Source organism: Terrapene carolina, unplaced genomic scaffold (genome assembly GCF_002925995.2).
Source record: "Terrapene carolina triunguis isolate 2854851 unplaced genomic scaffold, T_m_triunguis-2.0 Scaffold190, whole genome shotgun sequence".
Classification (NCBI taxonomy): domain Eukaryota; kingdom Metazoa; phylum Chordata; order Testudines; family Emydidae; genus Terrapene; species Terrapene triunguis.
The window spans coordinates 942413-957971 of NW_020664541.1; the positions used below are offsets into that span (position 1 = coordinate 942413).

At 43.8% G+C, this 15559-nt stretch overlaps 1 protein-coding gene across 2 annotated transcripts in view; it reads right to left on the reverse strand.

Annotated features, from left to right (window-relative positions):
• Nucleotides 1-15559, reverse strand: part of CACNA1C (calcium voltage-gated channel subunit alpha1 C) — a 594404-nt gene that overhangs the window by 134977 nt on the left and 443868 nt on the right. For both annotated transcript variants that reach the window (XM_024210494.2, XM_024210493.2), the window contains exon 9: nt 9338-9428. In XM_024210494.2, the coding sequence (XP_024066262.1) occupies nt 9338-9428 (91 nt within the window). The remainder of the gene's footprint in view (nt 1-9337; nt 9429-15559) is intronic.

The window sequence follows — 15559 nt, forward strand, 5'->3', positions numbered from 1 at the left end:
TGCTGTGTCATATGCAAAGAAGACTAGGCCACATACCAGTCTGCAGTGAATATAGACAACACCACAAAAAATCTTTTTATAAAGAAGAAGAAATAATGTATCTTCTAATATAATACTATAGCTGTAAAAAACAATGGGAGCTTAAAAGTGAATGGGGTAATGAGGTACCCCCAGAGGGTATCCTTAATATTATGAGGTTCCAAATACTATAATTTGGAAGAAGTTTTGTTTTGAAAAGCCATCTCTATAGATTGTACAATATGTAGATTTAATGAATGTTCAGATTTAAAGAATGTTTTAAAAGTATCACCTAAAACAAACCAGAATTTGTGAACATGCAATAGGAGAGAGAGAGCTCAGTCAGAGCAAGGGACAAGTCACAGTGGATGGAAGGAAGAAGTCAAAGGGTGTAAGAGAGAGATAGAAGGAGAGGGAGAGAGAGTGAAAGATGCACAGAGAATGAGAGGAGAGGTCACTCCTAGAGAACGGTAGGGAGGAACAAGGGAGAGAGGTGGAGAGAGGAAGATGTCATGGGGGAGATGACCAATGGAAGGTGAAGGACAGAAGTTTAAAGACCTCTGGGGATCCCACGTCCTGAATTCAAGTGTCCCTCCTGCTTTACAAAAAGGGAGCTATGTTGTATTTAAGGAACCTTTTATTTAGGTAAGCAAAAAGTTGTGGCAGGTGTTATACTTATCATGCATGTGATAATTACATCTCTGATGCACAAGGAGCTGCAGTAAAGTGCCTTCACTTCTCTGCCAGGCTAGCTAATAATCTTTCCACTGCTTTGGATGCCCTTCTGCTAGGGCAGAAGGTTTATCCCATGGGGGTGCTATCTATCTATAGCACAGGTCAGGGAAGGAAGAAGATATTTTTATCTAGAGCCAGAATACAAAGGTGAAATGTGAATTCTGAAAACATAAGTTGTATAATATGATTGATTCTACAAACATGGAAACATTATGTACAGTAGGCCAGCTAGTCTGTAACACTCCTCTCAACTGACCCTTACTACCACAGGCCTCATGCCTTTCAGAACCACAGTCATCCTTCTCACACAAAAACATGCTGTTATATCTATTTCTATTGCTGTCAACAGACTGGATTCTGGTCCCTTGTTACAAACCCTTTGAGCCACTCCAAAATTACATGTGCCTGAGGCTCAGGGTGGACAAGATTTAGTGCTGGACAAAGTGATGAGTTTAAGACCAATACTTCACAACCCTATTATGTTAGGAGCTTTATGTCACTAGAAAAGAGAGCTTCCCAGTTTTCCAATGAAACACAGCTTTTACTTCTAGCTCTGGAAGGTCTTCAGATATTGGACCTTACAATCCTGACATTTAAAATACAGGAAACCTATTTTAGATCATTATTAGATGTTTTTAGAGCTCTCTCTGAGTAGAGCAGAGTTAGACTCATGATAGTTTAACTCACCTAAGTTTAAAGAAGGAAGGATGCCAAAATAGTCCCCTGTTTGGTTTTTAATTCCCTAAAACTTTTCTAAAATTGTATCTCCATAAATCTGTAACATACAACAGACAGTATGTGGGGGATAAAGAGTTAATGAGTTCAGGGTGATCTGCATAAATCACAGAAATCTGCTATAGCCCAGATTCTTACTCACAAAAGCTTTACACAACACCATCACACATCAGACCACCAAGTATTCCATAGGAGACAAACGGAAAGACGTTTATGAAGAAATGTGTGATATTCTGGTATGAAAGCTATACAGAAATAAGATCTATTGCACTGAGAATGGGGAGCATTTAGGCACCAATATAACTGTGCATCTACCAGAACAGCAATTCTGGGAACACCTTACAGGTCTCCAAGCATGTAATATTAATCATGATATTGTACAGATATTCTCAGTGTACAGATTTTACCAAAATATAACCATGCAATTATTTGTCAACCTTGGTCACAGCTATTACTATACTGTATAACCTCTCAAGTAATTATCTTCCTGATGACTTACAAACCCCCATGGACACAACTAAAAGCTCTCAGAACATCAGTAGCATAGAAATTCACTTATTGTAACTCTAGGATATACACAACTTTTGGGATATTCATCATATCCAAGGAGGTGCATTGTTCAGACCTGTTGTGACACTGATTGCATGTTGATATGACACAGGTTAGTGGTGCAGTTAATGGTCAAACAGCAAAACAAAACTTTCCGGGTAACATTTTTTCCTGGTTAATTTAAAGGTCCTAAAAATTCCTTGCTTGTTTCCACTCAGGACTTTGGAATGCCTGAAATAGAGACAACCACCAAAGATCCCATTTTAGACCTTTCATGGGACAAATGCATGCTGTGACAGGGCACTTTAGGAGGGTTAGTCAGTTTCAGGTATGTACCCAGCAATAAAGCTAGTAAAATTGTTAGAGATGAATTCTGCTCTCAGATGTGCCTGTGTAATTCCTATGGCAGTCACTGAACTAAGCTCTTCTTTCAGGTACATTCTGTGTAACCCCATTAACATCAGTGGAGATGCACAGATGTAAGTGATGATAGTAACTGGCCCTTTGTGTATTAATTAAAGGCTTCTAGTAAACTGGGACACAGTACTGATGACAAAAGGACAGTTAACTTTGCTTCTAATACGGGTTCAGATATTCCCATGACTCCACTGTGACTTGATGGGAAGATCTTTACTTGACAACTATACTCAGTCTCCTGGCAGAATCAGTGAGCTGAAGCAGTGCCTGGAGATTGATGCCATTTCTCCTTTCCTGTTCTCTCCCTATAGTATTGCTCTGACTCCACGAGAACTGAAAAGCAACCCCGACCTGACTGGATGGGCACTGAATTGTACTGGAGTGACAGCTGCTGACCAGCAGTGGTAAGAGACAGTAGAGCATCTCCATAAAATCATAGAATCAAAGAAGATTAGGGTTGGAAGAGACCTTAGGAGGTCATCTAGTCCAACACCCTGCTCAAAGCAGGACCAACCCCAACTAAATCATCCCAGCCAGGGCTTTGTCAAGCCAGGCCGTAAAAACCTCTAAGGATGGAGATTCCACCACCTCCCTAGGTAACCCATTCCAGTGCTTCACCATCCTCCTAGTGAAATAGTATTTCCTAATATCCAACCTACACCTTCCCCACTACAATTTGAGACCATTGCTCCTTGTTCTGTCATCTGCCACCACTGAGAACAGCCTAGCTCCATCCTCTCTGGAATCCTCCTTCAGGTAGTTGAAGGCTGCTATCAAATCCCCCCTCACTTTTCTCTTCTGCAGACTAAATAAACCCAGTTCCCTCAGCCTCTCCTTATAAGTCATGTGCTCCAGCCCCCTGATCATTTTTGTTGCCCTCCGCTGGACTCTCTCCAATTTATCCACAGCCTTTCTGTAGTTGGGGACCCAAAACTGGATGCAATACACCAGATGTGGCCTCACCAGTGCCGAATAGAGGGGAATAATCACTTCCCTCGATCAGCTGGCAATGTTCCTACTAATGCAGCCCAATATGTTGTTAGCCTTCTTGGCAACAAGGGCACACTGTTGACTCATATCCAGCTTCTCGTCCACTGTAATCCCCAGGTCCTTTTCTGCCGAACTGCCGCTTAGCCAGCCGGTCCCCAGCCCGTAGCAGGGCATGGAATTCTTTTGTCCTAAGTGCAGGACTCTGCATTTGTTGAACCCCATCAGATTTCTTTTGGCCTAATCCTCCAATTTGTCTAGACCACTCTTGACCCTATCCCTACCCTCCAGCCTATCTACCTCTCCCGACAGCTTAGTGTCATTCCAAACTTGCTGAGGGTGCAATCCATCCCCAAATCTCTCCTGCCGAAATCTTAAGGTGATTTGCTAGTCAAGGAGTTACACCACAGGCTGGGAAACTAGACTGGGGTTTTAGAGTCTAATGGATACTCTAGACCTGACTGTGAAGTAAGGGGCAGGGGGAGGGGGCGGTTCAGGCTAGTCACAGAGTTGGAAATGTGAAGGATCCTCCTCTATAAAGCCAACCTACTGTCCTCTATACACACATCTCGTGAGGTAATGGGCTTTGGCCGTGAGTACCAATGGTCCAGGCTGTGATACTTGGGAGGGTCGTAGACAAGAAAGAGAAACAAGGGCCAAGCCTGTGCATGTTCCTACTGAACTCAGCAGTGAGTTTCTGGGCTTTTGGCAGACATTTGTTATCACTGCTCCTGATGTGGCGGGGACCAGAGATCTCGCAGCAGCAAAGGCATCTTTTCAGACACGATTTGCTTGTCAAGCCCAGAACAGCAGCAGCCATGGCAGACAACAAAGCTGCATGTGATCAGCTCTTCCCCCTTCTCCACAGACGCCTGTGCTGACTGTTCTAGGAGTTGCAAAGGAATTATTCTGCCAGCCAGAAGAGCACAAGGAAAAGCAACAAAGGAAATACACTGATGGATCAGCTGCTGCCAAGAGCTTTCATTATTTACAGGATTTTCAGGACATAGCATATTCAATTGAAAAGCCTGTGTAGCTCATTTATTTTGTTTTATTCTGCCTTTTTTGTTTTAACCCCCCCGTGGAAAACGGTTGGACTATATCAGGATTGAAAGGAAATCCTGGCCAAGATGAAAATGCCAAATGGCTGATTGTTCCAATGAAAGCTGATCATTTGAAGCTGTTTCTTCCTTTGAGTTCAAATGCTTCAACCCTCTACTGTGGCCTCCTGGAACATGAGTCTCAACAAGGGTTTTTCTATAGATCAGCCACTCATATAAAGGCAAGAGCTTCATGTCACCCTGCGTATTTCTAGTTGTACTGGAGGACCAGATTTCTTGGATGCACCTAGTCCAAAACTCAGTTCCAATGAGGCTAATATTAAGCATGGGTCACTGCCTGACCTCAGGAATCTAAGCTACAACAACATGGGCTCCAAATTAAAGTTATATCTGTAGGGAATTCATATGATCTTCTGATAAAAATGCAGCATCTCAGATAAATTACTCACTGCTGGGAAGCCCTGTGACTAAGGCTTCTCCTTAATCCAAAATCCATTGCTCCTAGGTCTAGGTTTAACACCAGTTTATTTGTTGCAGAGGATCATGGGAAACACATTTCAATGCACCTTGTTAAAATAGGTTAGTCACAGTTGTGGTGGGACAGAGGTAAGGTTAGGGTTACCTCTTTCAAATTTTGTCTTTGGGATAAAACTGTTGTGTTACCATTCCAATGCAGATGTTATCACAGTGTGAGGCAACATCATGGTATGAGTGACGTCATGTTGGCACTGCAGAAGTTTTGGAATGCTTGTAGATGGTTCTTGATAGTCTTATCAAATTCAGAATGGTCCCTAAAAACTGGTATGTATTACAACCACCCTAGGCATTGTGAGCCAAACCCATCCCTGATATAACTCCATTCATGTCCATGAAATTACCCCAGGGATGAATTTGACACAGATTTTTTGTTTTTGTTTTGATAAATTGGATGTAAAGCACATTAATCAAATCAAGAAATCCAAATTTAACTCTTCCTAGAACTCCTTCTGTTGGTTCTAAGGTTAGCATCATTCCAGACAGCTCAGCTGAAGAAGGCACTTGCTCTAGGCTTAAGTACTATAGAAGGTACAGGTTTCTTTGGAGGATGATTCACCAGGAAACTACTTCTGCTGGAGGGGTGTTCTCCTGATCTCACTGAGAACATACCTCCATGAAGTCAGGTAAGGCTGTCAGGGGAGATTTCCATTTCCAAAAGAGATGCTTGGAATTGGCTTCTTGTGTTGATATTTCTGCCATTCACAGACCTTTTTTTAAGGTTCTACTTCTTCATATAAGAACAGAAAGAACATCCAGTAATCTAAGTCATCTTTAATAACATTGCTTTTCCTTTCCTTCTCCCAAGGGCATGTCTTCCTCTTGTCATAAGTACATTCTGATGGCGAGGTTGACTTGCCAAACTGACAGAGTTAAATACCCTTTAGCCAGATGTCACTAAAAAAATCAACTTTGACTTGAAATCTCCCTGTTGCTCCTGTCATGTCCGGTTGTAGTTTGCCCAGCATGATCTCTGCCCTCTGGGAAAAAATGTGCTTATAACAAGATGAAAGGGACTCATTGCCACTGAGATTTTACCAGATTTGTAGAAATGATAATTTGCCAAAAAGACAAACCGAAGCTTTACAAAGCTCATCTAGTTATTTCATTTGTGCATGCAAATTCCAGTGGAAAGATGAACTCACAAAGTTCTGCTAAAAAGTACAGGTCAGATCTTCAGATAGAGTAAATGGGCATTGTTCAACGGAAGCCAAATGAGCCAAAAAAAAAAAAAAAAAGCCTGTTAGGAACTGAAGATATGGCCCTATAAACTTGTTTGAAAGATTCATCATTCTTCATACAAGAATTACCCCTGTATTTTACAACAAATTGAGCTAATCACTACTTCCCTATTATCAGGCTAAATCCTGATGTCCTTACTCAGCCTCTCCTCAAGGAATACACTCGTTGAACTTCTTATGTAAGAATTTCACAATTTGACCTATTTTTTTACATGGGGTATTTTGGCTTACATGAGGATTGAACAAGGACTTAATAGGAACTTCAGGATTTGGTACATCCTAACAATCTGGACTTCAGACTTGTTGCTGCCTGAGCGGGAGACATGACAACTACAATAAACTAGAGATGGGCCCAAGCACCAAAGTTCAGATCCAGATCTGAACTTCCCTAAAGCTGGAGAGTTTTCAGATCCAGATTATTGGTTCAGGCCCATTATTAAGACAGGAACCATTGGCAAAATGTGGATCTCAGTCAAGATTTGGGTTTGGATTTCAAACACACTGGTGTGGCCTCTTATTATCCTGGTGGCAGGGAGCATCTTCCATTTCCCTGACGCTTGGAACAGTACCAATGGGGCCTAGAGGAACCTGCACCCAGTCTTCTTTTGGCCAAAGAAAAGTCTGCTGAGATTCTAGTCTTTTTTGGAGGAAGGAATGTGAACCCCCTCTCCATAAAACTGTATTGGTTTCAACTTCCCACTACGTTTGAGATGTTCTCAGATATAGTGGAGAGTGGCAACTGCAGAGAGATGGCTGCATCTCCCTCCTTGATCCTCAGCTGTCCAACCCTGGTGGAACTTAGAACAGCAATGGGCCTATCTTAATTTCCACCACAGTTGAGGATAAGGTGTAAAGGAGCTTTGCTCCACCATGCACCTTCCTGTCCAGGCCCAGCCCCTGGAATTCCCCTGACATGTCCTGTCCTTACACTTTGGGTAGGCAGATAGCTGGAGCAGAAAGTAGCAGGGTGGAATTTTCCACTGGTCATCTCTGGCTATTGTAGGCCCCCTTTGTACCCCACAGAAACATATATCTAAGAACCTGATTACCTACAGAATTGAGTGTTAGCCTCAGTATCCTGGCCACTTTCCAATTAAGGTAATTCTACTCTAGCTGTCAAAATCCCCCCTGCAGTTTCAACATAGAACAAGTCATCTTTCATGTCTCCGAAACCCATGAATGTGTAGTGTCTCTTGGCACTTTCAGATAGCCACCACTTTTCACTCTGAAGGTGGTTGCACTTCAGTGCTGGAAAAGTGATCCCTACGTACACAGATCATGAAGTGCTTTAGGATCCTTTGGGATGAAAAGCATGATATGAATGCACATTGTAATATTAAATTATATTATATATAGGTGACTATATAGACATTATAATACATTTGCCATTTTTATTATTATTTGTATTACACTCGCGCCTAAGGACCTCACCGTGACAAGCAATATACACACAAAGGAAAAAAGAGACAGTCCCTGCCACGAAGAGCTCACAATCTAAGTATGCAAAAGACAACAGGTAGATGCAGCAGACAGATGGAGGGAGCACAAGGAAAAAGGATAAGTAATTTTTCGTGAGCTGGGTGATGAAAACAAACTGCACTTGCAAATAACTTTGTGCACACCAAATAAGTAATTACAGATAGTGTCAACAATTGACCAATATTATGGGGCCTAAATTATGCTTGTATAGTATAGGTCCCAGGGAGCTTGGGGCATATTTGTGCCTCCCTGAGTTCTCCAGTTTGCAAGGGGACTGTGCAGGCTGCACCACAGGTGTGCTGGGCCTGTTCTGCAGGGCAGTTGAGGTAGTGATGTCACTTATAACCCCACCTACCACTTCCTCCCTTTGGCGTGACATATGCTCCTGGGTGCACACCGACGTAGCATTCTGCCTGCAATTGTGACCAGCCCTTGTGAGAGCCAAGCAAGAGGGCCAGAGAAAATGCCTTTTCCCTCTGCCATAGTCCAGCACATAATATTTTAAATACCTTCCAGAAATACTGTCTCACATATTTTGCATATGTGCCCAATAGATTTTATGACCCACGGCATTTTTTCTGACTGAGGTACTTCTATGACATCATTAACATTTTTATAAGAAGAGGTACCATGCTATGTACAGTAATCAGAGCTTGATGTGCAGTGCAAATCCCATTAGTCCTGATAAAAGCGTTGTGCATTGAACTGAGAACATATCCAGAATTCTGGAATCCGGATCCATCACTTTTAAATGGATACTTTTCAAAATAAAAATATGGGGCCCAATGCTGCAACTCTTGAGGCTTGCAGGTTTGTGACCACAGATATATATTTAAATTATTTTATCTGTTTTATTAATAACACCTTAAGTAATTAAACCTGAAAGAATTCTGAATATCAAAATGATTTTACATAATATATGATGTTTGCTTGCTTTTTGCATGTCACTCAGCTCATTAAATCAGACTAGTCAGTTTCACTCTTTGGTTCTCATGTGCTAGCTAGAACAATGTCATTCTGTCTGGGTATCTATCAATACAGGAGAATGTTTAATTTAAAAAAAAACCAAAAAACGGTTTTCATCAACTTTTTAAAAAGTAAATTATAGGGCTTGTCTACATGGGGAGTGATTCCAGAATAGCTATTACTGAATAACTCCATGTGCAGACATTCATATTCCAGAATAAGAGTGCCTTATTCTAAAAATCTTATTCTGGAATAAGAGTGTCCTCAGATGAAGTTAATCAGGAATAGTTAATCCACTTCAAACTTACACCCTACCTTATTCTGCTTTAATTTTCATTTGTAGATAAGACCATGGAAACAGTTCTTTTTATAGTGCACCTGATTCTGGTCTAATTAACACCTGTGTAAATCCCAAATCTCTCCACTGAGATCAAGAGTCACTCTGGATTTACCTGACTGAGATCAGAATATGGCCTATTAGGTTTCATAACTCCCCACATACCATTTTCTTGTTTAAAAACCCTTAAGTTTGCATTTAAAATATTTGGACTTAACCCTTTAAATCAATCTCGCTTGCAGTAGAAGCAACATCAATATCTTTATATATGTACTCACGCCAGCCTAGCACCGCAGTTTTCTCCTTCAATATCTGCTCCCGCCACATTGTCTGTGTTCACGGACTCAGTCTCACTTGTAGGCATGCTCACTGCAAAGGTCAAAGTGAAGAAAAAGCAAAGAGCTGGTGATTACTTTGCAACACATCTATTAGCAACCAATGACAACGGAAGGGCCAGCTTAGCAAAGGAGTCTGAGTAGCAACATCTGAGCCTTATGCATTGGGCCCTATCAAATTCATGGTCCATTTTTATCTATTTCACAGTCACAGGGTTTAAAAAATCATAAATTTCATGGTTTCAGAAATGTAAATCTGAAATTTTACAGTATTGTAACCGTGGGGGTCCCGACCCAAAAGGGGGTTGTTGTGGTGGTGGGGTCGTAAGGCTATTGTAGAGGGGTCACTTACTTCTGCAGTGCTGCCTTCAGAGCTGGATTGCTGGAGGGCGGCTGCTGGCCAGGCACCCTGCTCTGAAGGCAGCGCCATTGCCAGCAGCAGCACAAAGGAGAGGGTCACATGGTATGGGGGACAGGTTGCCACTTTTTGGGGGGTGGCAGGGCCAGCCTTATGGGTGGGTGCCAGGGTCAAGAGGATGCTGTGGTCATCTCTCGCCACACACAACCAGCCCAAGGCCCCTTTGACCCTGAGCACTGGACCTGGAGCCCGGAAGGGGCAGAGCTGGGGATGCCCCAGCCAGGAGCTCCTACTGTGTGCCAAACGCCAGCTGCTAGTCCTGCCGGGCTGCTGCTGGTGGCAGCGTTGCCTTCAGAGCTGGGCTCCCACTCAGCAGCCGTTGAGCTTCCTGCAGCTGGGGGAGGTTCCTGGAGGTGGGTCTGACCCGGCCTCAGTAGTAGCTCCTGCAGAGTAAGAGGAAGTCCCATCCCTTCCCATCCTGGCCAGGACTAGCAGCTGGAGCCTGGTGCAGGGTAGGAACCTCTGGGTGGGGTGCTAGTCCTGCCCTCCTCTACAATAGCCAGATTTCACGGGGGAGGCCAGATTTCACGGTCCGTGATGCGTTTTCCATGGTCATGAATTTGGTAGGGCCCTACTTATGCAGTTTGCTGAGCAAGTCTGTGGCCATATTGCATAGGTCAGGCCAGCCAGGTATAGCTTAAGTATATACACAAGTTCCCCAATCAGAAAAGAGTGGGACAAGAGCTGGTGCTCTGCTTCTTTCAGTGAATTAGTCCCTTGAAAGTTTATAAATAGGATCAATGGAAACTGGAGGGAAAATTTGGGAAAACCACCAAAGAGATTAACAGTGAAACGTTTAAAAAAACATTCCTTTATTTATGCATGGTCTACATTTTTTAAAATAAATGATATATGTTCTGGTGAACTGAGTGCCGATGAAAAGTACCAGAGTCACAGCTCTTGTGACTGAAGTCCTCTGTTATCTGAAAAGCAGCTATAGCACAAGCAGCAGTGATGCTATCCTCCATTGTGCCTCAACCTTACACCGGAAGGAATGGGATCTCTAGGAATGAGAGAGTAGCTCAGTTTCTATGGCCCATTCAATCGTTGGCCCGACTTTCTAGAGTTTCCAACCAGGAAGCTAATGAATCCTGACTGTGGTGGAGTTTTTGTGTGAACACCTGTCAATTAAGAACCTGGCTGAGTCCACTAACTTATTACCTATATGTCACTGAGCAGCCATTATATTGTAATCCACATCTACCTGACCTGTTTTTGAATAGGGGACTGACTTCCTAGACCATTATCAATCCCCTAAACCTTTCATTCCACCAAGAGTTCATGGAACAAGACAGCTCCAACTGAGTAACTGCTTGTGTCCCTTGTTTGGAGAATTAAAATACCTCCTTAGCATATATCTGTCTGAGGTCGTGTGGCACAAAGGATAGCACTTCTCCCCATGTGCCTTTCCTCCCTCCCTACTTTCCAAATACACAAAATGAATTAAAGACAAAGAAATGACTCTTCAAGCTGAATGGCATGATAGGGGTTGGACAGATGTCTGATAGAGTGTCAGAACATGACCTACGTTAGCAGCTGAACAGATGTCAGTGGGACTTTAGAGTATGCCATGTATTAGCAGCTGGAAAGATATCTAATGGGCTGTCGGAACATGTTGTGTATTACTAAGAACACAGCTATTGTTAGCAATAAGACAGACATCTGATTGGCCACCAGAGCAAGAGCTAAACTAACACCAGGAGATAAACCTGATGGTCCTTTCAGGGTATGCTCTACATCTGCAACTGGGGAGATGTCCAATGGGCCATGAGACCAGGTCCTCTTTTAGCAGCTGGAGAGAGATCTGATGGCCCTTCCAAACATATCCTGTATTCTTGTTTCAGTGCAGAGTCTTCCCTCTTTTTCAACCTAACAATCTCTAGCATTTCTACTTTGTCTCTTATGGAGAGCTAAATTTCTTAGATTGTGTTTTTGAGCACTGAATGAAATATTTGACACTGTGGCACTCAATCCAACATGACCAAATGCATTACTCCAAGTGTGTCCACTCCTTTACATAATCTTATGAGCTGGGTGAAATCTTGTTATGGGTTGAGTTAAAACCCCATTGAGATTGAGAGGTGTGAACGCACCATTCAATTAACATTACTGTAAGCATAAGCCCCCACTTAAAACAAGATGAGTGTGTGAAATCTGCCCAGGAGCTTTTGGCTGAGTATTGCTTTGGATAGGGGTGAGTGTGGGAGAGGAGAGGAGACAACAGACTGAAAAAGACAAGAACAGAGAGGCAGATGCAAAATGCTAGAAAGCCTAGCAGTAGCTTGTAAGCACAAGGTGACGCTGGAAAAGAGGTAGAAGAGAGCGACTTTGGGTCTGCCAGCTAGAGAGGCTTGGGGCTGTAAGCTAAGAAACTGCTCCTTTTGTTCTTTCTTTCTCCTGGGTTTGTAGAAGGAAGATTTTGTACATTCCTTGTAAATAAACAAGATTGCAACAAAGAAAATACCAGACTCCATCAATTTCTACTTCCACCTAGAACATTTCTAGGGTCCTGAACTTTGATTAGCTGCTTAGGTCAAAAAGGGCAACAATAACATATGTGCTCTTATTGTCTTATTTGCTTGGAGAAACAACCCAAGAAGCCAGCTACATTAATATTTTGATGCACAAGAAACCGCCAAGCAAACTGAAAAAGAAACCGAGCCACAAGGTTAACATTTGATCATACAGTCTGACCCCCCTCTGGGAAAACAAAACAGAGTTATTTGGCACATAATCTTCAGATATGAAGTGAAGCACCTTCAAGACATATTTGAGCTTGATTGCAAATGGAAAACAGTTTTGAAGATATTAGAAAAAGGTTGCTTTGCAATAGGAGTTATTACCTCAAACACATATACAGGACACTGCACAAGCAATAGAAGGAGTGAGGCACATACATGCATAAATATACTTACATACAATATATATACATATATACACACGTTATGGACACAGAGCGGAGTGGAACATTACCATGGGTTTCTGTGGAGTGACTAAACCAAGCAAACTTCCCTTTCTTCTTATCAGGCAAGCCAGCAGGAGTGCTTCCTTTCACAGACAAGATGGTCAGTGTCAAGTACCAGGAACAAGACATCAATAGAGAGCATGCAGCCAGTGACAGGCAAAAGAAAAAAACAAGGAACTCAGCTTACACATATGACATCCACTTCTGTCTGAAAACTTCATCATGAATTAAAAATACAAAATGGAAAATAAAGGCATATGGAAGTATGAAATATTACAACATACACTGTCAGAGGAGAATCCTCCCTTTCTTTCTGCTCTTAGTTACAAGCTGAATCCTGCAAGCATCAAGCCATTGAGTTAAAGTTGTGGGCCAAATCCTTGTCCCACTGACGTGAATGGCAAAATTCCCGAAGAGTGACTAATCTAGCTATCTGTGCTCCAAACTGTGATTGCCTTGCTCCTGGGAGTAGTCCCATTGAAGTCAGTGGGACTTGTTGCATAAATAAGGCAATCACAATTTGTCCACAAGTTATATGGCTGCATTGTGGGCAATGGGGCCAGGATTTGGACTAGCCCATGTTTGAATACACGTTTGTTTGATTTCCTCTGCTGGGTTGGCAATGCTGCTACTTGAAAGCTCTTGGTGGACTGCTGTGAATGCAATTCTCTGTTTTATGCCGATTTCCAGAGATTAAAAACATCTACCAAGCAGGCCCAGAGGAGCTGAACAACAGAGTCATGCCCAGACTGAAATAAGAGTGATGAGTCTTTTTCCCACACTATGTCTCCTGCTTTCCACCTGAAGTTACATTGAGCATCCGCCCACTGACGTTCTGGTGTGTGGGTTTGTATGGCATTATAAAACACCGATCCACTGTTTATTACACACAAGTGGCCAGGTCCTCCACTAATCTTGCTTCTGCTCTCTGCAGGCGGGTCGGCCTGTCCTAAATTCGAGTAGACCAGGTGGGCGAGGTAATATCCTTTATTGGACCAACTTCTGTTGGTGAGAGATAAGCTAATTAGAGTGCGCTGAGGGCTGCACTGCAATGGCCACAAAGGCTCAAATCACAGCCAAGGATCAGCATAGTACAGACGTGGTCAAACTGTGGCTTGCACTCTTTTACAGTTAAAGTGCGGCTCCTGGAGCCCCCCACGTACCCCTCCACCATTCTCCGCCTACAGGACTGGGAAGGGGGGAGCTCGGGGCTTCTGCCCTGCGGCGGGGTGGTGGGACGAGGGGCTTTTGCCCTGCAGGGAGGGGGGTCTAAGGGCTTTAGCTCAGTGCGGGGGCATCAGGCCCACATCCCTGCAGGCACTGTCCCGCGGGGCAGGTTGTGCGTGTTTTGCAGCTCTGGAACTTCTGAAGATTATTGTATGCAGCTCGTAGGGTCAGTAAGCTTGGCCACTCCTGGTATAGCACATTGTCATGCACTCGGGCGTGGCTACATTAATGCAGTTTTTAGTTGTAAAACGCAACATAGGTGGAAGATGTTCACAGCAATAAATGCTATAAATTCCTATGTGTATGCCAGAGGAACCGCGGCCTAGAGGTTAATGTGCAGGACAGACAGGAGAACGGGGCTCATATTCCCAGCTCTGCTACAGCATCCCTAGGCAAATCACTTTAACCTTTCTGTGCCTCATCTCCCCCATCAAGATAAAGGGGAGAATCATACAGTAACTCCTCATTTAACATCCCACTTAACATTGTTTCAATGTTACGTCCCTGCTCAATTAGGGAACATGCTCGTTTAAAGTTGGGCAATGCTCCCTTATAACGTCGTTTGGCTGCCTGCTTGTAAGGTTCTGTGGAAGAGCAGCGACTTTACAAGGGAGCATTGCACAAGTTCCGCTTCTCCGCCTCCTCCCCCTCCCTCCCAGGGCTTCCCCCACTTCCAAACAGCTGTTTAGTGACGCTTAGGATTTTCTGGGAGGGAGGAGGAGGAGTGGCGACGCGGGGCTTCCCTGCTGCTCCCCCTCCCTCCCAGCACTTCGCGCTTAGGACTTTCTGGGAGGGAGGGGCAGGAGCAGGGGAAGCCCTGCGTCTCCGCTCCTCCCCCTCCCTCCCAGAAAGTCCTAAGCCCCGCCAAACAGCTGTGTGGCGGGGCTTAGGACTTTGTGGGGGGGAGGGCTGTGGCGTGCTCTGGAGAGGAGGTGGAGTGGGGGTGGGAAGAGATGGGCCTGGAGCATTCCCAAAAAAATCCGAGCTTGTTCTCCGGGGAAACTGCCGCTCCTGCTGCAAAGGTGCTTCCTAGTGTCCTTGCCTGCAGTGGGCTGTGCCTGTGGGGGGTAAGCCAGGGGCACTTCCCAACCACAGTACTGTACAGTATTGTACAGTATACAGTATAATGCCTTTTGTCTGCCCCAAAAAAATTTCCTTGGAACCTAACCCCAGCATTTACATTAAATCTTATGGGATGATTGGACTCGTTTAACATCGTTTCACTTAAAGTTGCATTTTTCAGGAACATAACTACAACGTTAAGTGAGGAGTTACTGTACTCACGTTCCCCACAGGCTTGGTGCAAAGCTTAATATGTTCATGTTTGTAAAGCATTTTTAGCTCCTCAGAATGGAAGGTGCTGCAGAAGAGCTAATTACTGTATCATTCATATATCTACATTATTGAAGAGAGCAAGTCTACAGCGGGGTTCAAATGCACAGTAGTCCAACGCTGAGCCAGTGCCTATTAAACAGTCGGCTGACTCCCCGTTACTCAGAAACACTAGTCGCCAAAGATGAACAGAGCGCCGGCCTTGCTGCAGCGGGAGGGACTT